The 23912-nt window shown below is 64.5% G+C and overlaps 2 protein-coding genes and 1 long non-coding RNA gene across 4 annotated transcripts; all 3 read right to left on the bottom strand.

The window, feature by feature from the left end:
* Positions 1 to 1680: 1680 nt before the first annotated feature.
* On the bottom strand, positions 1681 to 13601 carry LOC118523576 (endoplasmic reticulum mannosyl-oligosaccharide 1,2-alpha-mannosidase-like). The gene is made up of 13 exons (XM_078062066.1): positions 13356 to 13601; positions 12788 to 12896; positions 11995 to 12110; positions 10234 to 10388; positions 9836 to 9945; positions 8382 to 8567; positions 7580 to 7728; positions 6979 to 7167; positions 5098 to 5288; positions 4149 to 4269; positions 3358 to 3555; positions 3150 to 3281; positions 1681 to 2381 (listed from the first exon to the last, which is right to left on the bottom strand). Exons 1-13 carry the CDS (start codon positions 13464 to 13466, stop codon positions 2169 to 2171), a joined length of 1980 nt encoding a protein of 659 aa, XP_077918192.1. The 5' UTR covers positions 13467 to 13601; the 3' UTR covers positions 1681 to 2168.
* Positions 10871 to 11988, bottom strand: LOC118523577 (uncharacterized). The gene is made up of 2 exons (XR_004911175.2): positions 11189 to 11988; positions 10871 to 11124 (listed from the first exon to the last, which is right to left on the bottom strand). It is a non-coding gene; the product is annotated as an uncharacterized LOC118523577 (long non-coding RNA).
* A 1057-nt stretch (positions 13602 to 14658) lies between the features above and the next one.
* UAP1L1 (UDP-N-acetylglucosamine pyrophosphorylase 1 like 1) lies at positions 14659 to 21330 on the bottom strand. Of its 2 annotated transcripts, none has more exons than XM_078062067.1 (9): positions 20978 to 21330; positions 20095 to 20299; positions 19781 to 19956; positions 19295 to 19434; positions 18990 to 19183; positions 18331 to 18471; positions 17564 to 17749; positions 16923 to 16989; positions 14659 to 16445 (listed from the first exon to the last, which is right to left on the bottom strand). In XM_078062067.1, the coding sequence occupies exons 1-9, from the start codon at positions 21264 to 21266 to the stop codon at positions 16362 to 16364; spliced, it is 1482 nt and encodes a 493-aa protein (XP_077918193.1). In that variant the 5' UTR covers positions 21267 to 21330; the 3' UTR covers positions 14659 to 16361. The 2 variants fall into 2 exon arrangements, with proteins under 2 accessions (XP_077918193.1, XP_035929120.1); XM_036073227.2 differs by having other exon boundaries at positions 19295 to 19467; positions 20978 to 21328.
* Between the last annotated feature and the right edge of the window lie 2582 nt (positions 21331 to 23912).

Below are 23912 nucleotides of genomic sequence, written 5' to 3'. Positions count from 1 at the left end.
GTCTTTAACAGAGATCTTCCTTTCTCCTTGTGGCATGAGGTACTACCTAGCGTCCTTTCATTTCCTTCTGAAGGGTTCCCGAGAGCATGTCATGCACACCAGGCTGATTGGCAATGAGCTCCTCAGCTTTTATCTGGGAAGATCTTAAACCCTCCCACATTTTTTTTTTTAGATTTTTTTTTTTTTTTTTTTTTTTTATTTGACAGAGAGAGAGATAGCGAGAGCAGGAACACAAGCAGGGGGAGTGGGAGAGGGAGAAACAGGCCTCCCGCCGAGCAGGAAGCCCGATGTGGGACTCGATCCCAAGACCCTGGGATCATGACCTGAGCCGAAGGCAGACGCTTAACGACTGAGCCACCCAGGCGCCCCCCACATTTTTTTTTTTTAATTTGACAAGAGAGCTCACAAGCAGGGGGAGCGGCAGAGGGAGAGGGAGAAGCAGGCTCCCCGCGGAGCAGGGAGTCCGATGCGGGGCTCGATCCCAGGACCCTGGGATCATGACCTGAGCCGAAGGCAGATGCTTAACCACTGAGCCACCCAGGCGCCCGCCCCCCCTTTTTGGGAGAAACTGGTTGTTGACCTTATTGAAGAGGTCTTGTGCATTACATATTGCTTCTCGTTATGATAAGATTCTGTCTTTCAACACTTTCTCTGGAGTGGGTCTCTGAATTGATTCTACAAGAAAGTCACTGAGCCTCTTGAATTTGTAGATTTAGAACTTATTACATCAAATTTGGTAAATTTTCAGTACTTTTCCAAATATTCTCGTTCCCCTTTCTCTTTTCTGAGACCCCTATCATAATGCACACGTGGGACCCACTTAGAGTGGGACCCCGGAGGTCCCCTGGGCTCCGTTCGCTGTTCTTCGTGCTTTTCCTGCACTCCTCCCGTTGTGTGGTGCCATGGTCCTACCTCTGGGCCTTCACACAGCTCCTTCTGCATTGACATCTACTGACGAATTTCCCAACTACACTTCAGTCTGAGGCTTTACTCTGTTGGTTTCTCTTACGGATATTCTCAGTGTGCACACACATTACCTGAATTCCTTTACTTCCACGTGTGTGTTTTGAGTTCTTTCAGCACATTTAAGAATTTTCATAGTCTTTTTCTAATAATTCTCAAATCTGGATGTTTTTAGGGATAGTTTCTAGCAACCAATTCTGTTCTGTTCAGTGAGCCGTATTTTATTTCCTCATGATTTTGTTGTGGTTGTTGAAAACTCATGGTGATGGGTCTACCTGCTTATTTATGTTTCTAAGGAGAATGAGAGGTTGGAGCTGCCTCCACGAAGTTACAGACACTCAGGCCTCTTCTCTGACTATGCTGATCCTTCCCATTGTGTCGGAGTTCTGTATTTAACTTTTGTATTTAAAAAACTGCAGCAAGGGTTAATGAAACACAAACTTGAGTATAATCCTCATCACTTGCTACCACTGTTTGCTGTTTGTTTCTGCAGCAGGCTGATGGGCACCTCTATTCCCCAACCGTGACTATGGTAACTTGCGTAACGCCAGGTAACGTCCACACGTAGTTAACCTACGTACAGAAGACGGACGGCAGGTTATCAGGGATGGAAACCGGAAACTCCCTTGGAATGAAGTCTGAGGCGTCCCAAACGGACAATGCCTTTTTCTCACTCTACACAAAGATGATTCACAGAAAGAGATCCACTTACCAACATGGGGAACAATCTACTTTATGCTGCGTGGAAAGTCCATTCTAGCGGGTGGTCCAGGAGCAGGACGAACTCGCCCACCCGCCCCTCCCAGCCCCTGCAGGGCCAGGGGAGGATCCCTGAGTCCAACGTGTAAACACCACAGCCCCCACCGCCCAGGTGCCCGGATGCGCAGGGGGTCACAGGCGCCCCCCCGGACCCTCGGGTCAGGGCACGTCGCAGGCTCTGACCCCAGGCTGAGCCGCATGTCGGGCTGTCCCTTCAGCTCTTGTCTCCGAACACGATGTGGGGGACCCCGCGCAGCCCCGGGAGACGACCAGGCACGAGGGACCACCACGAAGCCCGGGCACCGGCTGACGGGAAGCTGTTCGGGTATTCGGAATGTAAACATGATTCAAGATTCACAGGAAGAAGGAAGAAGCCTCCTCCAGTGGACGGGAAACCCTGAATCACAGCAGGGATGGGTCGCGTCTGAGGCGCTGCCCACGGGGCGTCAGGCCCCCCTAGGCGGGCCCCAGATGGGCAGGGGGTGAGCCTCGGTGTTGAACACGTAGGCGTCCAGGCTGAGCAGGTCCGGGTCGTCGGAGAAGAGCAGATATAGGTACTTGAGCGTCTCCCCCAGGAAGAAGCTCTCCATCTTATCCCTGGGCTGGGGATTAAGGGGATCCTGGACGTTGCTGATGGAGGAGTAGCCGCCCGAGGGGACCTGTGCGAAGCCGAGACCGCGGGGTCACGGCTGCAGGCACGGCCGGCCCCCCACACCGGGCTCGGCCCTCGCGGTGCGGGCCCGGCAGCCGGACGGCCCCCTCCCCGAGTCTCCCTGCCTCACCGGGGCGCGCGCGGCCCAGGGCAGGGCCTGGGGGGGTGACCCCAAGGTGCACCAGGGGACCGGCCCCCCTGGAGGTCAGCCACAGTTCAAGACACCCCCTCCGAGGTGCCAGCCCCCCTCAGCTGACCTGACGGAAAGCGCTGCCTCCGAAACCCGGAGGCCGCCTCCCGAAGGCTCCGAGATCACCTGAGGAGTCCAGACCCCACCGCCTCACACACCACAGGGCAGAGGTCAGGCTCTGGGTCTGCCAGGGTGGGTGTGGGCCCTGGACAGGGCGTGACCTCCTCAGAGCCACGGCCCCGGCGGCAGGACGGGCGGCAGGGCCCCGAGCACGGTGGGGGCAGTGCCAGGTCATGGCGCCGTCGGGGAGCGGTGGCCCCGAGGTCATCCCGGGGTGGAGAAGGGCTGCCCCGGGCACACGGAGGATCCGGGAAGGATGTGCCCCGTGCACATGGGGCCACGGCAGGGGCCCTCCCCACAGAGCCTGGTCCCTCGAAACGCGACCGAGGGACACCCCGGCCCCCACGCGCCCCGAACTCCCGAGGCCACGGCGAGCCCGCGCACCCACCCCCCACCCCCGCGGCCCGGGGCGAGGTGGCCGGTGAGGAGCCGGGGACGCCGACCGGGCGGCGGGCAGGCGCTCACCCGCGTGTACGTGTTGAAGCTCCGCAGGATCTGCCAGCCCCAGTCCTGGTACTTGGGGTCCCCCGTGAGGCGGTACAGGTAGAACAGGCTCTCCACCGTCTCGGGCCGCAGCAGGTTGTGCCTGTCGGCCGGCTGGGACGGGGAGCACGGGCTGAGCTCAGGCGAGGCCCCCACGGCGCCCCCACACCAGAGCCCGGCCCCGGCTCACCTTGACCTGCACGTCCTTCTGGTCGCCCTGGGGGTAGAGGTTGAAGTGCACAATTTCGGGGCTCAGCCCCGTCTCCATCTGGCGGTTCATCTGGTAGCAGGTGTCCATGAGCGCCCGGGCCAGCTCCATGTGGTCAGCGGGCAGGCCGTGGTGGGCGCCCAGAGCCAGCGTCCCTGGCAGGAAGCATACCAGGTGGTCCTGAAATCAGAGCGTGTCCTCACCACCGCTGAGTCCGTGGCCGCACGGGGCGGGGGGCGGCAGCACCGGGTCCAGCGCTGTCTCGGGCCTCCCACGTCCCCAGGAGTCTACGAGCCCGAGCGGGGACGCCTCAGGGTCCACTCGGGCAAGCGACTCAACTCCAGGCCCAGCACCTGGGGCTCGACGGGAGAGGGGAGAAGCCGGTGGCGGGACACCCCCTCCCCCTCCCGGGAGAGCAGACGCTGACCCGGGCCTCCCCCCGACCCTCCGCCCGACCCCACGAACACCGACAGGGCACCGCGGTCCCGGTGGCAGGAGACCAGGGCGGAGGGGAGAGGGAGGGTCCCTGGGAGGCGGGGAGCCGGGACCCTGGGGGAGCGGCCAGGGGCCCATCGCAGACCCAGCTCCCCCTCAGCTCCCCCTGCCGTCGTGGAGACAGCGCAGGCCACGCAGCCCAGCCACACGCCCCACGGCCAGAATCGCATCGCTCCCTGCCACGTCCCGACTCACGAATCCGTCGCGGTTCAGGACACGCAGGAGGGTGCTGAGGCCTCCCGCCCCCGACACCCCACCTGGCTCGTGCACACGCTCACCATCTTGGCGCTGAAGCGGCCGTGGGCGAGCTCCCCCACGAAGGTGAGCTTCCTGGGCTCAGACCTGCGCAGCAGGTGCCTCTTGATTCCCTCGACGGCTTCGAGGTAGTCTTCCACTAACCTGGGCAGAGCGGCAGGCCCCGTCAGCTCCGGCCAGGCGGGCGCACGGACCCCCCGCCCCCGTCACCCAGGAGCGGCCGCACGGCTGAGAGCTGCCACGCACACGCTAGTGGCCGAGAGGCCTGGCCCCGTCTGGGGCGGCGCCGGGCCAGCCCGGAGGAGAAAGCTCGCGGCCGTCAGCGGCGTGGGGCACAGGGCTGTGCCTTCTGCTCCCGAGGAGGGTCGTTCCTCTCAACCGGCCCCGAGGGACCACCCAAGCCCAGCCTCCGCAGAGCCCCAGGACCCCGACGTCCCCACAGGCTCCCCAGATGTGACGCCCTTGTCCCTGCCCGCAGGGGTCGGCCCGGAGCTGCCCCCGGGGGTTCTGGGTGGCGGTCACCCCCAGGCTCGAGACTTCGGGGATTTCCGGTTCCCTCACGAGGGTGAGCTCTGTCTTGCACACCGTGGGACGTGCCGCCCCCCGGGAAAGCGCGTATTCTAAGTGTCCAACGGTAAGCGCGGGAGGCCCAGCTGTTCCTGGCCGCCTTCTGCTGGGGAGCGCGTGCACACGGTGGCCTCCACAACCCCGGGGGGGGGGACCACTCAGCTGGTGAGCTGGGGGCCCCTCGGCCAGGCGCAGACCCCGGGCCCTGCCTGGCGCGGAAGGGTCATGGGGCTCAGCGACCAGCCAGGTCCCCAGCTCCTCGGCACACGGGCTGTGCTTGAAAGAAACGCATCCCCCGCGGAGGGGCCGAGCACGGGCCCCGCACGGCTGCGGCTGCCTGACCGAGACCCGGGCACCAGCGGAGCCGCGGGGACCCCGCCCCAACGCAGCAGAAACCGGCCTCACTGGGTCTCCTTCTTTCCGCCCTGGATCCACTGCTTCAGCAGGTACTCGTAGTAGCTGTCGGCCCTGGCGCCCAACGTGAACACGCCCATGTGCGTGAAGAGGCCGCTGTGCGTGTTGATGAACATGGGCACCAGCCCGTCCTTCTTCCCCGACAGCGAGTGGACGCGCCTCGTCACCTCCTCCGCAGCCTCCTGGGGCACACGAGGGGAGAGCGGGGCTGAGCGAGGGGAGCGGGCAAGCTGCAGAGAGGGGCCGAGCTGGCTCGCCCCCACGTGACGGATCCGCTCCCCGTGGAGGAGAGGGCAGGCCGGCGTCCCGGCCCGCGGCGTCCCCCAGCCCAGCTGCCCGACAGAGGCTTCTGAGACCGGCCCAGGCCCCGCGGCGACCCAGGCCGGATCCCTCACGCGTGGCCGCCTCGAGGGGCGGGCAGATGACACGGGCCCCGATGACAGGGCCCGACTCATCCTCCGGACGGGGTGACTGTGTCTGAAAACCACAACCCCGGCCCCCACGACCTCCTGCCCAGGTGCGGCCGGCTGCTCCCACTTGCTGGATGGAAGGCAGGCAGGGCTGCTTCCGCGCCCAGGCTCGCGGCTCATCCCCCCGCTGAGCTCCTGTGCACCCTTCAAGACCCAACCCGCCTCAGCTCATCCGAGCTCACTGCCCGGCGGGGGCGGCACCCCGCATCTGCGCTCCACGGCTCCGTGCGCATCCTGTCACCGCGCTCAGGACCCCGCGCGGGGAGCCCCTTCCTGGGCTCGACCCGACGCACACGCCCACACCCGCCTCGAGTCCTCTCTGGTCCCCGGCATCGGGCTGCGGCCGCCTGACACACGTGCTGAGCTGCTGGACCAGGGGCCAACGACGGGAAGACCACCACGCCGTCCACAGGCAGGCAGGGGCCCGCACGCACCTCACTGCCCAGGACACACGCGCGGGGCCGGCAAGGACTCGGGGAACGCCGCGCATCATCAGTACAGAAATCAAATCCACGGCGAGGCACCCTGAAGCGCCCGACGTGACGGCCCTCTCCGAAGGCTGACCGACTGACCACGCGCCGGCCGCCGTGGAAGAGCCAGAGCCCCGAGCGTGGCGGGACCCTGCTGGTGGGAGCACCCTCTCACGACCCCCACGGCGCCGGCCGCGGGAACAGACGCGTGGACACGGGCCGCGGCACAGACGAATGCCGTGGGCGCCTCCCACGTGGAAGAAAACCTCACCTGCAGCGAACGAACCGGACGCGGGCGGCCCGAGCTGCACGACCCCACCACGCGGGCCGCTCAGAACGGAGAAAGCCCCCCAGCCCGCGGGCCCACACTCGCCGGGAGGGAGCGTCAGGGGCGCGGCTACTGCCGAAGGGGACGCCGTCGTGCTGGCGACAGAGCGCGCCAACGACCACAGCCGGGGAACGCGGTGCCAGGTACACGCGAGGAGCCACGATTTCACTTGAATCACGACTCCGTGCTTCTCAAAGAGAGGGGAACGGCTACCACGCTGTGCCGAGTCCAGACGCTCCCCCTCCAGGACCGCGGCACGGCCGAACGGGGCCGAGGACGCACCGATGAGAACGGCCAACCACGGGCGGTCGAGTGAGAAAAACCGCTGCGCGCGGCTCCCTCGTTTGCGCCTCAGCCCCCCCCCCACCCCACCCCCCCCCCCCCCGGTGCGGCCGCCGCTGCCCCCCGAGGACATGGGCCTGCAGCAGGGCAGGGCCGGGCGGGGACTCGGCCCCCAGGTGCCGCCTCGACGCCCCGGCCTCTGTTCTCACTGAGAGAGCGGGATCTGCCGAGGAGAGACGGCCCAGGGCCGCCCCGCACGCAAGCCCGCACCCCCTGCGCCGAGCCGGGCGCACTCCCGGCCAGCAGCCCGGCCCCTCCATACCTGAAACTTCTTACTGCCTGTGAGGCGCGAGAGCTCCCGGAACTCCAGCTGAATGCTCGTGACCTCGGCCACCGTGCTGTCCGAGGTCCAGCGGGGCGGGTGGGCGGCCCCGGTGCCGATGTTCACATCGGAGTAGGGGATCTTGGAGGGCGTCTGGAACGCAGGCATGAGCCGATTCCCAAAATCCTCCTGATACACAGCACAGCGAGGAATCAAGGCTCCCTGCCGCACCGCGGCCTCGCCTCCGTTCCACGGCGCCAGCCCGTCCCCCAGCTCCGTCCAGTCACGCGGACACGGGACTTTGCTGGCTTCCCGTGGCCTCGACACTCCACGGCAGCCAAACCGAGCTGGCCTCGAGGATTTCCGGGAGTTTCCCTGCAAGTCGCGGTGCCCACAGGCTGCACGACGCCCGCTCACGTGCACGCGCGGAAACCGGGCTCCACGGGACGGGAACACGGAGAACCGGGAACCGACAGGCCCCTCCCCTCCCCCCTCCCCTCCCCTCCCCGAGTCCCGGGAGCCCAGCGACAAACGCTCGCACGCTCACGCTCGGGACTGCTCTCCCCGCACGCGTGAGTCCCCCCGGCGCCGGGACACTCACGGCCTTCTTCAGGAAGAGGTCGTCCCCAGACAGGTGGTAGGCGCTCAGAAGCCCGCCCAGGATGCGGATCGTGCTCTCAAACAGGTTGACGTCCACGTCTTTCTGAAAACGCAGCTTCTTAGACACCCACTTCCTGGCCTCTTCAAACTCTGTGACACGGAAGAGCGTGGGGAGGGGAGCGGGTCAGTGGTCCTAGCGCGCCCCCGTGACCTCTCGCTCGGGGGGCCCCCTGCATTCTCGTGTCGCTCTTTCTCCCGCAGGCTCCCCACGTCGTGTCCTGCGGCCAGGGAAGGAGCCCTCGCGTCCTCACGCGCACAGAGAAAAGGGAGCTGGCGTGCGCTCGAGAGCACAGGCGGCCGACGGTGCAACGCCGCGCTACAAAGGGCCGCGTGAGTGATTTAGGGGGAAAACGGACTTTATCGATGCAGAAACAACCAAAGACCCGCGATCTCCAAGCCACCCGACCTGCGAGGCGTAAGGAGGCCGTGAGGGCGAGACCCGGGGCGCTGACAGCCTACTGGATCCCGTGCCACCTCCCGCCACAGAGCCCCTTCCGGCTGCAACAGAGGATCTGGCTGGAACCGCCCCTGGACGCCGCGGCCCACGTCCGCAGCGGGTGTCCTGAGCGTCCCCCGGGCGCCCGACGTCAAGCGGCAAAGCTCCTGCCCACGCCCAGCACGTCCGCCGCCGTCACCCACGCGAAGGGAGAGCGTGACAGCGTTTGCCCCCTCCTGCTCAGCGTCCGCTCGCCCTGGAGTCACCCGAGGAGAACTTGGCCGCGTGCTACGGAACGAGCAGATACCTTTTCTCAGACCTAAAATCCACATGGTGTCCAGGGCGTCAATCAGCGTCAGGCCCAGGCCAAACCACTCGCTGAAGGACCTGGACACGGGTTTCAGCTCGTCGTGGCCCCAGGCGAACTTGCGGTATCCGGCCCACGCGTGGCGGAAGGCATCGATCACGGCCCTCTGACGCTCGTTCGGGGAAGCTGGAAGGAAGACAGCAGGTCACCGGGACCGGCCCCGGTCAGGGTTCACACGGGGCCCCTCTGCAGCCCCAAGCTGAATGGGGCACGGTGAGGGGGGGCCCTGTCCAGGGCTGTGGGGCCGCAGTCGATGGTGCCGAAGGTCGGGTCCTCACGGCTGGACACGTCTGCCAAGGTGGCGAGGCCTCCGGGGCCCGCAAGGACAGCACGGTCTCTGGTCCGCCCGGCCCGGGCCCGTCCGCCTCCACCAGGGCCCGGCGGGCACGACCCCCTGGGGCTCAGGGACCACGCGAGAGGACCCGATGGCCACACCGTGCCCTTTGGCTTCGGGAGTGTCGAGCGTGCCGGCTGCTGCCGACCCGGACGGGAGCGCCTCATCTTCCAGGCGTCCCCGCCGCACCTCCTCACCCCGGGCGTTTTCAAAGAGGAAATAACGTGGAGCAGACGCACCCGAGGCCCCGTGCAGCCCTTCCGGGGTGCCCTCGTGACCGACGCGGGGCAGAGGTCTCTGCTCTCCACACCTGGGAGGACGGGGCACGAGTTACAGGGTCACCGCGCAGACAGAACCGTGCGCGTCCGGGGCTGCACCGCACGTGTTCTCTCGGGGTCGCCTGAGGCCCACCCGTGTGGATACCCGCGGCTCTGACACGTGTCCTCCAAGCCGCACGATCACTCTGTCTCCCCCACGTGCCCAGGGCCGCGCGTCCCGGCTCCGGGCTCCCTCGTCCCCCTCCCTTCGGAGGCAACAGCAGCTGGGACCAGAGGGCCACAGCCCGGGCCCCGAGTCGGGTGAGCTTGCGCGAGCCCCGCTCCACCAGGCACGTGGCCTTGGCCGTGACAGGCCTAACCTCAGTTCTCCGATCTGTGGAATGGGGATACGACTGGCGGGTGACCTCAGAGGGCACCGCGAGATCCGAAGCAGACAGGCTGCATGGGGCTTACAGAGCACCCATGCCCAGAAGGCCCTCCAGTACGGGTGCCACCACGTGAGACCCCGCAGACCTGCCGGGAGACCCCGTCCGGCCTGGGTGCCGGTGCACAGGGGTCGGCTGTGTCCCCACATTCCCCAGGCGCCCCGCCCCCCACGCCCCGTGGCACAGACCCAGGCGGGGAAACTGAGAAACGAGCATCCTGCCCACACGGGCGGCCCGTGGCTGCAGCGACGGGCCACCAAGGAGCCCGGTGTCACCTCCAAGGCTCTCTGGGCGTCCGTACACCCTCTCCGTCAGAACGTCCAGGTGAGGCCCGACAGGGTGCAGGGGGGGCCTTACCTGCTTGGTTCTGAATCCTGGGGGCCTGCGAGGAAGGCTTGGGGGGGGCCTCTGCCTTTCTCGAAGGAAGTTCGGTGCCGGGCTGCGGCTCAATCACCGCTCCCCTCCAGCTTCGGGGAGAGAAGGAAGAGCAATCAGCCAGCTTGAGGGCGGAGATGCAAACGCCCCAAGGTCCCCCCCACCCGGCGGGCCTCCCTGCCGCCCTCCACTCCAGGCAGGACAAGCAGGAGAAGGCAGGGCCCGCTCCCACCAGGGTCCCGCTCTGGATCCTGCCTGCTTTGAAAGCAAGATGTACTTTAGACGTTGTGCTCATTCTCCTCCTTTTTGGTTTTCAGAAACGTCAGATACGCGGGCCTCAACGTTTCTGCACGTCCAGCCTCCACTGACGCTCCTCGTACCTCACCACTGTTCTCTGTGTGTTTTCTTCCTGACGAGCGTCGCCCACCGCCTCGTCCCTCCGCTGGGTGTCGTCCTGCCTCCGGTCCTCGGAGTCTTTACCGGGGGCTCGAATCTGCAGGTTGGGTGGTCGCCGTCGGAAATGCCTTTTAGGCTTCTAGATAAAAATAAGAGTCACCCGCGAAAACACTTCAATTGCCTGTGGGCTGCTCTTCCTTTTCCCCTGAGACGCTCCCCCTATCAGACCCAACCCCGCAGACTGTGTGAACTGGCTAGCAGCACACGGCCCCAGAGGAAATTCCTTTCGTGTTTCATCACAACACGCAGATTTGGCCAGAAGATCCTGACTCGCCATCTCCTGGCCCCGGCCGACCGGGATGGAGACTGTTCCAACGGGCTGGCGTGGCCCTGGATGGCGGGTTAAACTCCTGGTCCGGGATGCTTCCAGGCTGTCACAGACCCTAAAGGTAGCAAGAGAGGTTCAGGACACGTCCCCGTGGATGGAGCCGGAGAGAACACTGTTGCAGGCCTGGGCCCTGGGTTCCTGCACTTCATCCTCGAACGCTGTGGCGAGGGACGGGCGCCGGGTCCAGGGACAGAGGGTAGGGGCCCGGGAGCAGCCAGTCCTCAACAGAGGGAGGGCGGGGGGAGGGCCTCCTCCAGAGGACAGGAAGGAGGCCCCCTTGGGAATCGGAAAAAACCTCTGCTTCTCAGTAGCCACAGAACCTGGGAAGATGTTCTCGTCGTAAAGACACCAGTGACGGCGAGCTGGGACCCCTGTGGCCAGGAGAACGGGGTCTGGCCGAAACAAAGCACCGAGGGGAGACCGTGCTGGAGTCCGAGCAAGAGAGAAAGTGCAAGTGGCCTCCACAGGGGGCTTCCAGTCCAGAGGCCTGGACCAGGGGAGACGTGCATATTGACCCCTTAGCGCCCAGGCCCCTGCTGGACACCAGAGACTGGATCACGGACCTCCCGAAACACCTCTGGAAACGTTTCAACAGGGAAACATGCCTGGCTGGCTCTGCTTTCCTTACATTTACGGGAGAGTCCGTGTGCAAAGGAGTGGCCAAAAGAAGGAAAAGAGACGCCTGTTGGCTCTATGAGGGAGAGGACCCGCTTTTTCACCCACAGCCCCTGAATGAGACAGTCTGGAGAGTGGCCTCCTGCTGCTCGCCAGGGCAGCCCCGTAGGGCCCGGCCTGGACCGATCCCGGCCCCCTGCCCCGTCCAGACCCGCTGAAGCTTCGACTCCCTGAGCAAGCCCAGCCCCCCTTCCCTTGGGCACTTTCATTCAACTCAAGCTGGGCTCTCCCGACTCTACCCAGAACCAAACGGATTCTCAGCCTCAGGCTGCAATTCAGTGTCCCACCCTCACAGAGGCTTCCCTGAGAAGCCGGCGGACCGGCTCTTATCCCTCCCGGCAGCCACCGCTCTTCTCCTCGCAGGATGTCCGCCACGGCCCACCTGCCTGCTCCCGCCAGCCCGCAGCTCCTCGAGACAGGGGTCGGGTCTGTTTTGCTCACCAGCTAACCCAGGATCTGGCACGCTAGCAGGTGTTCAAGGAGAACGAAGGAAAGAGTATTCCTCTTTCCTGCCCCAAGCGTCATCCTACCGGCCCAGCACAAGGAGCGTGCGAGGCTCCAGCATCACACAGATGGTGAGACAAAGAATTCTTCCCCGTCTGCTTGAAACACCACACACTGTTTTGAAACGCCCGTGTGTCGGACCCGGGCGACGACCCCACGTGTAGTTGATCCAAAGTACCTGAGGTAAAACCCCTGGGAAGTTTTCTGGATTAGCATCTGCTTTCTGAGGAGCTGGCAACACGGGCGGATCCGCAGGTCGCACCTTCCGCTCTTCTGCTGACCGGCCGTTCACAGCTAAACAAGAGAACGGGTTTGATCCCCAACAGGCCACACAGCCTGGAGGAGACTCAAAGCCTGTCACGGAGCACGTCCAGGCAGGCGTGATTCCTTATGAAAGGACACCAGTGACCAGAGGAGCTCACTGAGATGAATCCAAGGACGGCCAGAGGGAATCAAACCTTTTTCAAAGCCCTTGGCAGTTCTGATCCTTAACCCTAACCCACACCCCGCAAATACGTGGCCTTAACCTCTTCCCTTCCAGGGACTACGAAGGGTTGCAAGCGGGCCACCGGCTTGAGCCCCCTGCAGCGGCTCCTCAGCCTTCCTGCTGAGCGCCAGCCAGGACCCTAACGGGGAAATTCACCAGGATTCTCTACATGCTCGCCAGAACTCTGCCCGGGCCTTTCCACACACACGGGAACACGTGTGAGGAAGTTCACGGCGCGTGTCTGGACCGAGCTTGCGACCTCAGGACCTCCACTTCTCTGCGAGGCAGAGGGGATGGAGATGCCGGGACTGAACAGCACACGCTAAGGAAGCAGTCCCACAAGGGGAAACTCACAACCGTGTCGTGGCCCCGTGGATAAAATCGCTCTACCCGCTGACCCTTCAGGTGGACTGCGAGACCCTCCTGCCGGGTCGGCCCTCAGTGACACACACAGATCACGTTAAGGCACACGTGTAGCTGATACCTCTCCACTGGTCAGCCACGCCGATGTAGGACACGAGTCCACAGAGCATCAGGAACGTGAGCAAGAAGAGGATCACGTTCCGCTGTAATCTCGACAGCTGCTTCCATTTCTGGGGGGGGGGCGGAGAATGAGGCTTTTGACTGAAAGCGACACAACTGGGAACCTCTCGAGCCGCTGCCAGTTCAGAAAGGACGGCCAGGAACTCCCCAGGCCCGGTTTCGGCACCGGGGGAGGTGCCCTCTCGCCAGGGACCGGCGAGCCGCCGCACGGGCAGCGCAGAGATGCCCGCAGCCCGCGCGCGCCGGCTCCCATCGCCGGCGGGACCTCGCTCCTGCCCAGACGTGGGGCGCGGACGCCCCGCAGCCCGAGACCGCTGGGAACACTGCAGAGCGGGCACAGGCTGGGCTCCGGCCTCGCCGCCCCGACGGACAGCTCTCAGCGCGGGGAGCCGCGCGCCGCCCCCACCCCGCGGAGCTCGGGCCCCAAAGACCGCTGCAGGCCGGCTCCATCGCCCCTGGGCCCGGGACCCCGGACCCCGCGACCCCGGGACCCCGGGCTGGACCCTCACCCTCCAGCACGAGCGCCGCCGCCAGCTTTTGCTGCCGTCGTAGCTCCGGCCGAGGCTCAGCGTCACCGAGATGAAGTCCCGATGCGGCGCCGGCGGCGGCGTCGGATACATGACAGCGGCGGAGGCGGCCCGGGCGGCCCCGCCCACTGGCGGCGTCAGGAGGCCGGGCTCTGAGAGGGGCCGGGGCCTTCGCTGGTCCGACACCCGCGGGCAGCCATCGCAGCGCCGTCAACACCCCGCCCATCGCGTGCGCGGCCAATGCGCCTGCGCCGCGCCTTCCTAACCCCCACTGCGCCTGCGCCTGCCCTCGCGGTCCCTGCGCGCGTGTTTACGACCCACTGCGCCGGCGCACGGCCGCACCGTGACCTCACGCCCTCAGCGCTTGCCCGCCCGCGCCTGCGCACAGGTGTCCCGCCGGCGCGCAGCCGTGGCCTGGGCTCGGCGGGGTCTTCCGGGGACCGGCCGGCGCTCCGCGCCCCCTGGGCGCCCCGGGGCTCAATTCCCCGGCCCGGCGGAGTCCCCGGCCCAGGCAGCAGGCGGAGTCGGGGCAGGCAGGGCGACGGCCTTCCGGCTCCATCCTCGGGGCCCGGTGGCCCTCGGGGCGCGCTGACGACCGCTGCGGCGAGCTGTGCGCGCGGTTCCCTTCCGCCGAGGCGCGGAAGGGCGGCGCAGGCCCGTAGCGCCGAGGGTCTGCCCGGCTCCGGGCCCTGCCCGGTGCTTGCCGCCTCCGCACCTCGAACTCGGCCCCTGCGCGGCGCTCTGCGGGCCAGGCTCCGTGGGTGAGCCCGCCGCCCCGCAGTCCCGGCGGCAGCCTTTCTGCGTGTGCGTCCTGCTCAGCACCTGGGCTAGTCTGAGCCTGCCCCAGAGAGAGCCTCGTGCTCTCCCGTCCCCGTCCCTTCTAGAGACCACCTCCGCAGGTGTCTCCCCACACCCAACTCCGCTGGTGGCGCCAGCCGTGCCCGAATGCCTCCTTCCCTGCACGTCCCGTTAGCAGGCAGACGGTGGGATCTGGAGGGTGTCACCAGGCTCCCAAGCTGAGAGTGCAGGAGCCCTCCCCTGGAGCGCTGGCTCGGGGGGCAGGTTCTGGGCCCAGCCCCGGGTGTCTGACCCACTGGGTTGTCTCAGGCCGCTCTGAGACCCTGGCGAAGAGCTGGGCGGGAGCACGAGGGGATTCCCCGGCAGCCCAGAGCCGGAGCGGCTCGGGGTGTGGACTCCTGTTCCCTTGCAGGGACAGAGCCGGGAACACCAGGTTGTCGTTCCCACGACGTGTGCTGGTCAGAAACTGCACTCGCCAGGCCAGGGGTCAATCACGGCATCTTGAGTTTATTGGAAATCCGCCCTCCTCCCCACCCCCGCTGTCATTCTGTGGGAAATCAAAGAGTTTGTGGCAGTCTTTCAAAAGCCAGGGGTGTCGTGATCGCTGGTCTGGGGTTAGAGGCTCTAAAGGTAGCCTGAGGGACAGACAGCGTTGTGGGGAGGGGCCCATGCTGCCTCGAGTGCCCGGTAGGCACAGGAACGCACACCTGTGAGAAAGCACTTCAGAGCCCTCCCGGCGTTCCTGGTTTGGTGGCGCCCCACGATCTTGTAAGCTGCCAGTCCCTCGGGACACGGTGAAGGGCCCCGGGGACCTCTCTGTGCTATGTTTGAAACTCGATGTAAAGGTGTAATTACTTTCAAATAAACCGTGCCCTTCAAAGCAAGCTGCTTCGTAGTCTTTCCCGCCTAGTGTAGAAAAGAGGTTGCAGGGTTGCTCAGCTGTGGGCAGGACCCCGGACCCGGACCTCCACCTTGGCCGACCCTCCTCTGTCCCGGGCCCTCTGCTTGCCTGTGGAGCAGCTGGGAGAAGGGTCCTAAGGCACACGGTTCAACTCTGAGGTTTGCAAAGGGCGGGCAGAACCTGGGTGGGAGCGAAGTCTTCCTCTGGGCTTTGGGCGTGGCCCTGCCCCTGCCCTCTTGCCCAGGTCTACTGCCCCCTGCAAGCTGCTGGGGGAATCAGCTGCATGTGAACCCGCTGTCCAGGGAACGTGCTCCCCCTGGGGAGAGCACAGCTTGCACGGGGGTGTGCGCTGCCATGGAGGGGGTGGGGGCAGGGGGCCAGGTTTGGCAGCAGGCTGCAATTCATGCCGCTGTCCACGTCAGTGGGGAGGTTGGCGCCCCTGTGTTGCTTTCCGGAGGGGAAAGAAGGCACGGGGGCCCGGAGCAGCAAGGCCAGGCAGGGGCTCAGGGCCTGGGCCTGCGGGTTTCCCCCAGCCTCTGTCAGGGTGCGGGGGTGCAGTGCAGGGCTGGTGGACCCATAGGTGGGGCTGTGGCTCCAGAGAGCATGGGAGGACGTGAGCACCGAGACCCGTCGGAAGCTGCTGGCAAGCTGGTCGAGGGCTGGAGCTCCCTGGCTGGTTATATTTCAGCTTGAACCACCATGGGAGGCCACTGGCGTTGGTCCTGCTGGTTCTTGGCGGAAGCACGTACAATTCAGCAGCCCGAACCAACCGTAGACGGGGCCGAGCAGCAGGGGCGTCCGAGGGAAATTGAGAGGATCCAGCTTTAGGTGTGCAGGCTGCGTGTGGGTTGGCGGTGGTGGGAAGTTGGGGGGCTGGGCTGCGAACCCTCCCCCAGCCTCACCGCAGGTAGGGTTCAGCTGCTAGAGGGAGGGAGGCGGCGGCGCCTCAGACGCGGAGCCCTGTGAGGCAGAGACGCCGCCCCCTCCCTCTCGTTGCCTCTTCCGTGCCTCTGCAGGAAAACTCGAGCGGCTGGCACTCCTCAGCAAGCGGGTGTGCGTGTAGGGCTGGACGTGCCATCGGTCCTCCGGGGGGCCTCTGTTCTGAGCGAGGACGCCACACCTCTGCCTCCCGCCCACACCCCACAGCCTGGAGCGCAGACAAAGAGCCCTCGTTGGTCCCCAGCTCGCCTGGGGTCATTTCTGTCCACGGTACCGGTGATGGGAGGGGCCCCACCCTGTACCCGTGTCCCTGCCCCTCAGGCCCCAGGGTTGGCAGCTCTGGGAGTGAGTCAGGGCTGCAGAGCCCTGGCCTGGTTCTCATCCAGGATGAGTGGGGACCGGAACTCCCGGCCTCGCAGGTATTCCTCCAGACCCTGGAAACAAGAAAGTCATGATGGCCTCATATTCACCTCTCAGTCCTTAAGGGGGTACAAATTCACCTCGAGCCAGGGTGGGGTAGGGCCAGAGAGGCTTCCAGCAGCAAGGGTTGGATGCCACTTCTAGACCCAGGCCCTTATGAGACCTTTGGGTAAGCTCAGGCCATATCTTCTCAGAGGGTTGGGGCCAGCATTCCTCCCTCAGCAAGGCTCCCATAAAGTCTTCCTGGCCAGAACCCCAAACTCTGACCCCACCTGACATCCTCCTGGCCCCTCCAAGACCTATGAGGGCCTCTTGATTCGTCACCCACCCCATGTCCCGGAAGATCCTCTGTAACTTACGAAACTATTTCCCCATAGGTAAACTGAGTCAGATCTTTAACTTTCTACCCCAGCACCCACTTCTCCCAAGCCCCCGCCCCCGATCCTGCATGCCCTACCCCAGAAAGCCCACGTGGGCCAGTGGGCGCTCACCTCTCCAGAGTAGGACACCAAAGGCGAGATCTCACAGATGGCGGGGGGCTCTCTGCTGCCGGACAGGCTGCGGGAACCCGTGTGTCAGCACATGGTCCTGGGCGCATGTCCTGCACTGTGCTTGCCCAACCCCGCTCCCCACGTTCTTCGCTCAGCTATACCCCGCGCCTCTGCACACTCAGAGCCTCGACACCCTGCCCCTGCCCAGGTGACAGGCTCTTATTTAGGCAGGAAAACACCCCTCAGCCCGCAGGCCCCCACACAGCACCTGGGCTGCCAGATTAGGTGGTGGCTGCGGACGCCTGAGGACACAGAAACCTCATGTCCTTTCCTTTGCCAGCCCTAAAGAGGGACCTGCCTTGCTATCTTCCAAATGTCACGCCTAGGTCTTGGTTTCAAAGCTTATGAGTGAGTCAACAAGGGTGGCAGCCACCCAGCTCGCCCCGGGCCCCGACTGGGCCCCAGGCTGCAGGCAGTCGCTGTATGGCCGGGCAGGGCGCCGGGCCACCTGCACTCAGCATGGCGTGGAGCTCGAGCCCCCGCCGCAGCTCGGACGGCAGCACAGCCCACAAGGCCCTGGGGCCAGGGCCTGGAACCGGACTCCCTTGTCCTTTGGAGGGCATGCCGAGGCCCACACTCACCTGGGCGGTTCGGGGAGCCGGGCCCCACAGGCATCCAGGAAGTGGGCCCCTGCCTGCAGGGCCCAGCGGTAATGCTGCGTGAGCAGGGCACGCCGAGTCGTGGCGGGGTTGTCCCTGGCAGCCGAGGCAGCATTCTTCAACGGAGAGAACTCCTCCTCCCGGGACACCTCAAAGGCCACGAAGCTCCTGTGTGGAAAAGAACTAGTGACCCGAAGTCCTGGCCCAGAGGCCCCGGTCCTGGGCAGGTGAAGGCTGTTCCGGGGTTCCAATGACTAAGTGGGGGTCGCCTCCGTGGAGGAGGCCCCACACGCACTGAGTGCGTCTTTGCCCCTGAGGTCCCTGGGGCTGCTTGAAGTCTTTCCATTCCCACCAGCCAAACGCCCAGATCCTGGGACCCCAGGGCGAGGGCCACATCCCCTGGGAGTCCCCCAGCCACCTGGCCTGGAAACAGCCTCCTAACCCCAGGCCAGGAGCAGACGGAGGGCTTAGGAGGGACAGACGGAGGGCTCAGGAGGGGCAGGGGTGTCTCCCAGAGTACAAAGCCCCACAGATTGCGGCCACCCCAGATGCTGCCAGGCTCACACTGCAGGGGCTGCTTCCTCTGGCCTTCTCCCTGAGCCTGCCTACAGCCCCCACTCCCCACTGCAAAGGGGTGCTCCCACTGTGTCCCCCGCAAGCCTCCACTTCCCGGCCCAACGAGGCCTCAGAACCCACCACCAAAACAGAGAGAGGGAAGAAGGAAAAAATAAATGACTTCTGCCACTAACTTAGCAAACTGGAACACATCAAACACAAACTTCTCCATCTTTATCCCGTTTGGTTTTATCGGCTTTACCGGATTTCCCTCCTCATCCACGTATGGGACCTTCTTCACAGCCACATGCGGCTTCAGCAAGGGCTCAAACTCGCTGGGGACACAGGAGGACAACAGAAGGAAAGACCGTTCAGACGGGATGCCGCCGGGAGCACCATCCCCACCTCTCTGCACACCCAGCCAGGCAAGGCAGCTGGTAGGAGCGCTGGCACTGAGCCCGGTCTCCGGAAGGGCATGGCATCCCCTGCGTGCCCTGCCCGGCCCGAGAGAGAGAGAGAGAGAGAGAGAGACAGAGAGAGAGAGAGAGAGAGAGAGAGACCCCAGTGGCCACGTCCCCGCCCAGATGAAATGGCAGCCGGTAAGCCACAGGCTAAGGGGTGGTGCCTGCAGGCAACTGCCACGGCATGGGGGGAAGAGCAGGCCGACGTGGCCCCAGAGCCTCACGGCCGCAGCTGCCAGGGCTCTGGGGCCCCTGGCTTGTTGAAATGCAGGGCCTGTCTGCAGCCCAACCCACAGCCCCACTTGGCTCAGGTCACGGTGCGCCAGCCGGCCCCGGTCAGTGCAGGCTGCAGGCCACTCTGGCCAGCACCCGCGGCCACCTGCGGCGCACACCTGCTGACCATCTGGAGGAAGTCTCGGGTGAAGAAGTGGTTGCAGATGTTGCCCAGGCTGTAGAGCAGGCTCCCATCGGGCCCACGAAGCTGCGCAGTCTCGGGGCTGATCTCGCTGTACTCCACCACCTGGGGGACCCCGTCCACCTGGCACACCACACCCACGGGCTCCTCGGGGTACGCCTTTTCCACCACCTGCAGCCAAGGCCCGGGCTGGGAAGGCTGGCTGGGGCGGGGCCAGATGGACGGGGGCGGGGCGGAGGGGGCGGGGCGGAGGGGCGGGGCAAGGCGGCAGGGCGGGCTCACCTTGGCCCCACAGTCTGCGCCTCGAAGCACGCAAAAGCCGATGAAGACGGGGTCAGCCAGCCGCACGAGGATGTTGTCCACACAGTACACGTGCACGAACTCCACTCCCCGACGCCCCATGTCCTCTAGAATCTGGTGGTCTGACAGTGCACAGTACAGCCCCCCGTTGCCATCTGCAGGGGGAGGGGGACCACTCTGGAGGGCTCCCGCAGGGCTTCAGCCATCTAGTCCCGGGCATGCTGGAGGCAGGGGAGGCCCCTGGGGCTGGACCTTGTACCTGAGGCGGCTCTCCGTCACTATCCAAGTAGCCCTATGGTTGTTTCATGTGACAGATGGGAACCACAGCCCAGAGAGGAGAGGCCCCTCACCCGGGACCACGCAGCCTTCAGGCACACGATTCTGGCCTCTGCCACAGTCCTCCCGACCTCTAATTAGCCCCTTGCTCTAGGCCAGGCAGTCCTTCCCTGGCTCAGGGGTGGGGCATACCTGGGGCCATGGCAACCTTGTCTTTCTGCTCCAGGATGGCCCTGCCATCAAAGGTCACAGCAGGTAGCATGCGCTGCTCAAACATGATCACGTTGTTGGGGTCCAGGTGGAAGAAGTCATGCTCCTTGAAGAACTTGGCCGTGGGCCCCAGCGTGAACTCACTCGTCATGATGTACCTTCAAGGGGAGGCAAGGCTGAGCAGGCCAGGGTGCGACAGGGGCTGGCCCTGGAGTCCGGGTCTGGGTGTGGGACAGGGTTGGTGCTACAGGGGCAGGGGGTCATTCTGGGGACAAGGTAGTGCAGAGAAGGCACACCAGGGGATGGTGCAGTGGGTCCCATGGCGCTGGCCAGCAAGCTGCTCCACCCGCTGAATCCGTTCCGCCTGCAGCTGATACAGGGTCTTCCGGCTGGGCAGCCCCACCTGGTACATGCCTTTGGGGTAGGTCACGCCCAGGCGAGTGCCCTGCCCCCCGGCCAGTAGCAGCACGGCCACCTTGTTCAGGGCGATCTGGCGGAAACCTGGAGGTGCAGGGTGCCATGAGGGGGACACCTGGGACCTGCCACACAACCCCCCTTCACCTGAGAGCAAGCCACACTTGGGTCTAGGACTCGAAGACTTCTGACAGCCACAGAACAGAAACTTCCAAATAACATTCTGACCCCCTGTGGGCCAGGGCCCCACCCACGCCGCACCTTGTCCGGACCCATCAGGGGTCCTGATGACGTCCTCCAGGGTTCATTCCCAGCCTGGGTCCTTCAGAAGGAACACCAGGTCAGGCTGGTCAGAGCAGTGCAGTGGGGGCCCTGGGCAGGCTTCCCTCCAGGAGCACCTGCCTCACCTGGGAGGCCACGAGGCCAAGAGTGCACCTGGGCCAGCGCTGATGTGAAAGGGAGCGAGTGCCATTGTGCAAGGCTTCCCCGCGGTCAGTACGCCTGCGGGCTGGGCTGCTGTTTGGACAGGTGCACCTGCACAGAGCACTCTCTCCCGAGGGCAAGCCGCCTCGGGGCGGCTACCACCTTGGCAGCGTTTGGAGCCCCACACCCCAGTCGCGAGCTGCGAGTGAAAGGGGCCTCCACAAAGGAATGAGGCACGCTAAACTCCTCCAAGTACAACCTCTCCGGTCCCCCCACTTGGGGCCGGGCCCCCTCCGCCGGCCAGGCCCGCCCCGCCCGGGACCCCCGCCCCGCCCCGCCTACCTTCCTCCTCCCAGAGCCGCCGCATCTCCGGGTCGCACCGGCTCGCGCTGCCCACGCACTCGGGGGGCAGGGGCCGCAGGCGCGCGGCCAGGTCGGGCGGCGGGCCCGGGGGGTGCGCGCAGGCCGCAGCCGCGCGCCGGCAGTGCTCGCGCAGCGCCTCCGGCTCCAGCGCCCCCAGCTCGGCCAGGAGGGCGGCGCGCGGCCCCGGCGCCAGCTCGGCGCAGAAGCGCAGCAGGTGTTCCTGGCCAGCGCGCTGCAGCCGGGCGCGCACATCCCGCTCCGAGGCCATGTCGCCGCTGTCGGCCGCGCGAGTACTCGTGACCCGCGCGCTCCTACGGGCGTCACGGGACCCAGCGGGCGGTGACGACCCCAGAGAGGCGGGACCAGGGCGCCCCGCCTCGACCCCGCCTCCGAGTGCCCCGCCCCCCCGGTCCTGACCCCGCCCCTGTCCGCTCGGCCGCGGCCCGCGAGCTCTGGGGTCTCGCCCGCCCAGGACACGGAGGGGCCGAGTCAGGGCGCTGGGACGCCTGAGGCATAGGGGCCCGGGGCGCCCCGAGTCGGGAAGCCCCCTCACGGGATCTGCGACGCCCCTGGCCCGGGCGCGTGAGGGCTGACTTCAGCTCTAATGCACCCCTTTCTGGACCCACAGTCCTGACGGTCAGGACACCCGAGGGGGAGGCTAGGGTCTGTCCCTGCACGTGGCCATTTGCACTGACCAAGACTCCTGGCGGCTGGGCTGGGGAGGATAGAGCCAGATCAACAGTAGGCCCCGGCGTCTGGATGCCAGCAAGGACTCCCAAGAAGGCCACCCTGCATCCTTGGGGGCTCCCTCCTTCACATCCCTCCTCCTCATTGCCATGTAACCAGAACCGCTCAGGAGCAGCCCTTCGCCCTGCCATGTTATATTAACTATCAGAGTTTAATATATCTTGCTGTTTATTAAAAAATATATAGATCGATAGATATAGATACCCTGCTGTTTATAAACTCCCTTGAGAAAAATAGTGAGTAGCTTTGGCCATTTTGGGACAAAGCTTTCTTCTAGAAATTAGTTTTATTAAGTCTAAAAGTAATACATGCTCAAGGGTAAAACAAATTCAAATGGCACTTTGGGACCTGAAAGGAAAAGTAACATCTCTCTCAGGCCTGCTCCAGCTAACCCCTGTTAAGGCAATTGTGTGTCTTTGCAGGCAGGTTCTGCACAGAGACTCCCACACACCCCCTTCCTGGGTTAGGAAGCAGAGCTTCCCACCGCCCCCCTGGGGGCCCACTCTAAGTCCTGGTGGACCTGAAAGAAGTTATCTTCCAAGGGTAGCCTTAGGCCTGCCACAGGGCCTTTGCACTTGCTGTTCCTCCGGCCTGGACTACTCTTTCCGAGAAAGTGACTTCCTGCCCCACTTTGCCAGGTCTCTACTCATGTGTTGCCTCCTTGGGTAGAGACCCTCCCGGGTCATGTTGGCTCAGAGAGCACCCTCCCATTCGTCTCTGTTCCTTCCTTTCTTTTTTTTTTTTTTTTTTTAAGATTTTATTTATTTATTTTGAGAGAGAGAGACTGAGAGAGAGAGCACATGAGAGGGGGGAGGGTCGGGAGGGTCAGAGGGAGAAGCAGACTCCCTGCCGAGCAGGGAGCCCGATGCGGGACTTGATCCAGGGACTCCAGGATCATGACCTGAGCCGAAGGCAGTCGCTTAACCAACTGAGCCACCCAGGCGCCCACCTTCCTGCCTTTCTGCATTCTCTGTTGCCCGGCTCCCCCAAGGAAAGGAAACTCCAGGAGAGCTGGAGGTAGTTTGGTTCACTGCTCTGCCCCATCACCTTAGATCATTGCCCAGCACACGGTAGGTACTCAGTAAATGTTTGTTGAATGAATGAATGAATGAGTGTTGGATCCCACACCTAGCTCAGTGACTGGGCCACATCAAGTGTTCAGGGAGTGCTTGCTGAATGAGTGAATGAATCTATGAATGGTCTGCTTCAATAGTTTGTGGTAGTTGAAGGGCACATGTTAGAGACGGAGGGTGAGCGCGGGAGGGAGGGAGCCCAGAAGCAGAGTGGGCTCCGCACCCCAGGCCAGAGTCCATGGGAACTCTCACCCCCGCACATGTGCCCTTGAAGGCAGGTGTCACATGAACTCAGAGTTCATCTCAGAGAGACCCCCAAATCTCGCTTCAAGATGGGGGGTGGGGCTGAGATCAGAAGGGTTTGGACAGTTGAGGCTGGGTAGCCAGAGGCACCTGAAGGGCAAGAGTAGGAGAGCTGGCCCACCGGGGCAGACAGGTGGGGGTGTCAGCGAGGGAGAAGTGAGCAACAAGCTCCTGGACAACCTGGCAAAGGCAGGCTTGTGACCCAGGAATCACCTTTCTTGTGCCCTAGGGCTTCATCCAAAGGGTTCAGGGGAGCCAGGGTCCAGAGGCCAGCATGGGTCCCCGGTTGTTACTACAGGATGGAGACCAGAGAACCTGGCACAGGCACACGGACTGTGTGAGGCTGGGGACAGAGGGCCCCACCATCCACCTCCAGGGAGCTCCAAGCTGGCACAGTGAGAACATAATTACAAGTGGGGCCGGCACCTCAAAAACCACAGGGGCCCCACTTGGTCTGGAGCTCTGGGAAGCCCCTGGGGGTGACAGCAACACTGAAAGACAAAGCTAGGAAAGTGTTGGGCCAGGCTGGAAAGTGGGGTAGAAGGAGGAAGTGGTCAGAATTCAGGACGGGAAGTACAGGGGACCACGCCCCAGTCCCACACCCGGAGCTGGGACCGACTCCAGTGTCTGCATGCCTTCCACCAGCGCCTCCCGGGGAAGCCCACCAGGAAGCCCACAGACCGAGGGCCTCCTCCCCCACAGCTCCTGATGCTCTGAGAAGGCCTTGTTCTCTCTGTGCGGTGGGCTCAGGTTCACAGGGGCCTGGCCTGGGTGCTGCTGGCCACGCTGTC

This window comes from Halichoerus grypus, chromosome 14 (assembly GCF_964656455.1).
Source record: "Halichoerus grypus chromosome 14, mHalGry1.hap1.1, whole genome shotgun sequence".
NCBI classification, from domain to species: Eukaryota; Metazoa; Chordata; class Mammalia; order Carnivora; family Phocidae; genus Halichoerus; species Halichoerus grypus.
The sequence above is the reverse complement of the archived record's forward strand: the minus strand, read 5'-3'. Positions and strand labels throughout refer to the sequence as shown.

What these genes read in the sequence shown, in the direction of transcription:
- LOC118523576 (XM_078062066.1), bottom strand. Translation starts at nt 13,466, where the DNA reads ATGTATCCGACGCCGCCGCCGGCGCCGCATCGGGACTTCATCTCGGTG. An exon ending in TCCCAGGGGTTTTACCTCAG is followed by an intron (nt 10,389 to 11,994) that starts GTACTTTGGATC and finishes ATTTTTATCTAG; the next exon opens with AAGCCTAAAAGGCATTTCCG. An exon ending in CAGGCAGTAAGAAGTTTCAG is followed by an intron (nt 5,289 to 6,978) that starts GTATGGAGGGGC and finishes CGTGTGCCCCAG; the next exon opens with GAGGCTGCGGAGGAGGTGAC.
- UAP1L1 (XM_036073227.2), bottom strand. Translation starts at nt 21,266, where the DNA reads ATGGCCTCGGAGCGGGATGTGCGCGCCCGGCTGCAGCGCGCTGGCCAG. An exon ending in GATGTGTTCCAGTTTGCTAA is followed by an intron (nt 17,750 to 18,330) that starts GTTAGTGGCAGA and finishes TTTTCCACACAG; the next exon opens with GAGCTTCGTGGCCTTTGAGG. An exon ending in CGGCTCCCCGAACCGCCCAG is followed by an intron (nt 16,990 to 17,563) that starts GTGAGTGTGGGC and finishes GGGTTCCCGCAG; the next exon opens with CCTGTCCGGCAGCAGAGAGC.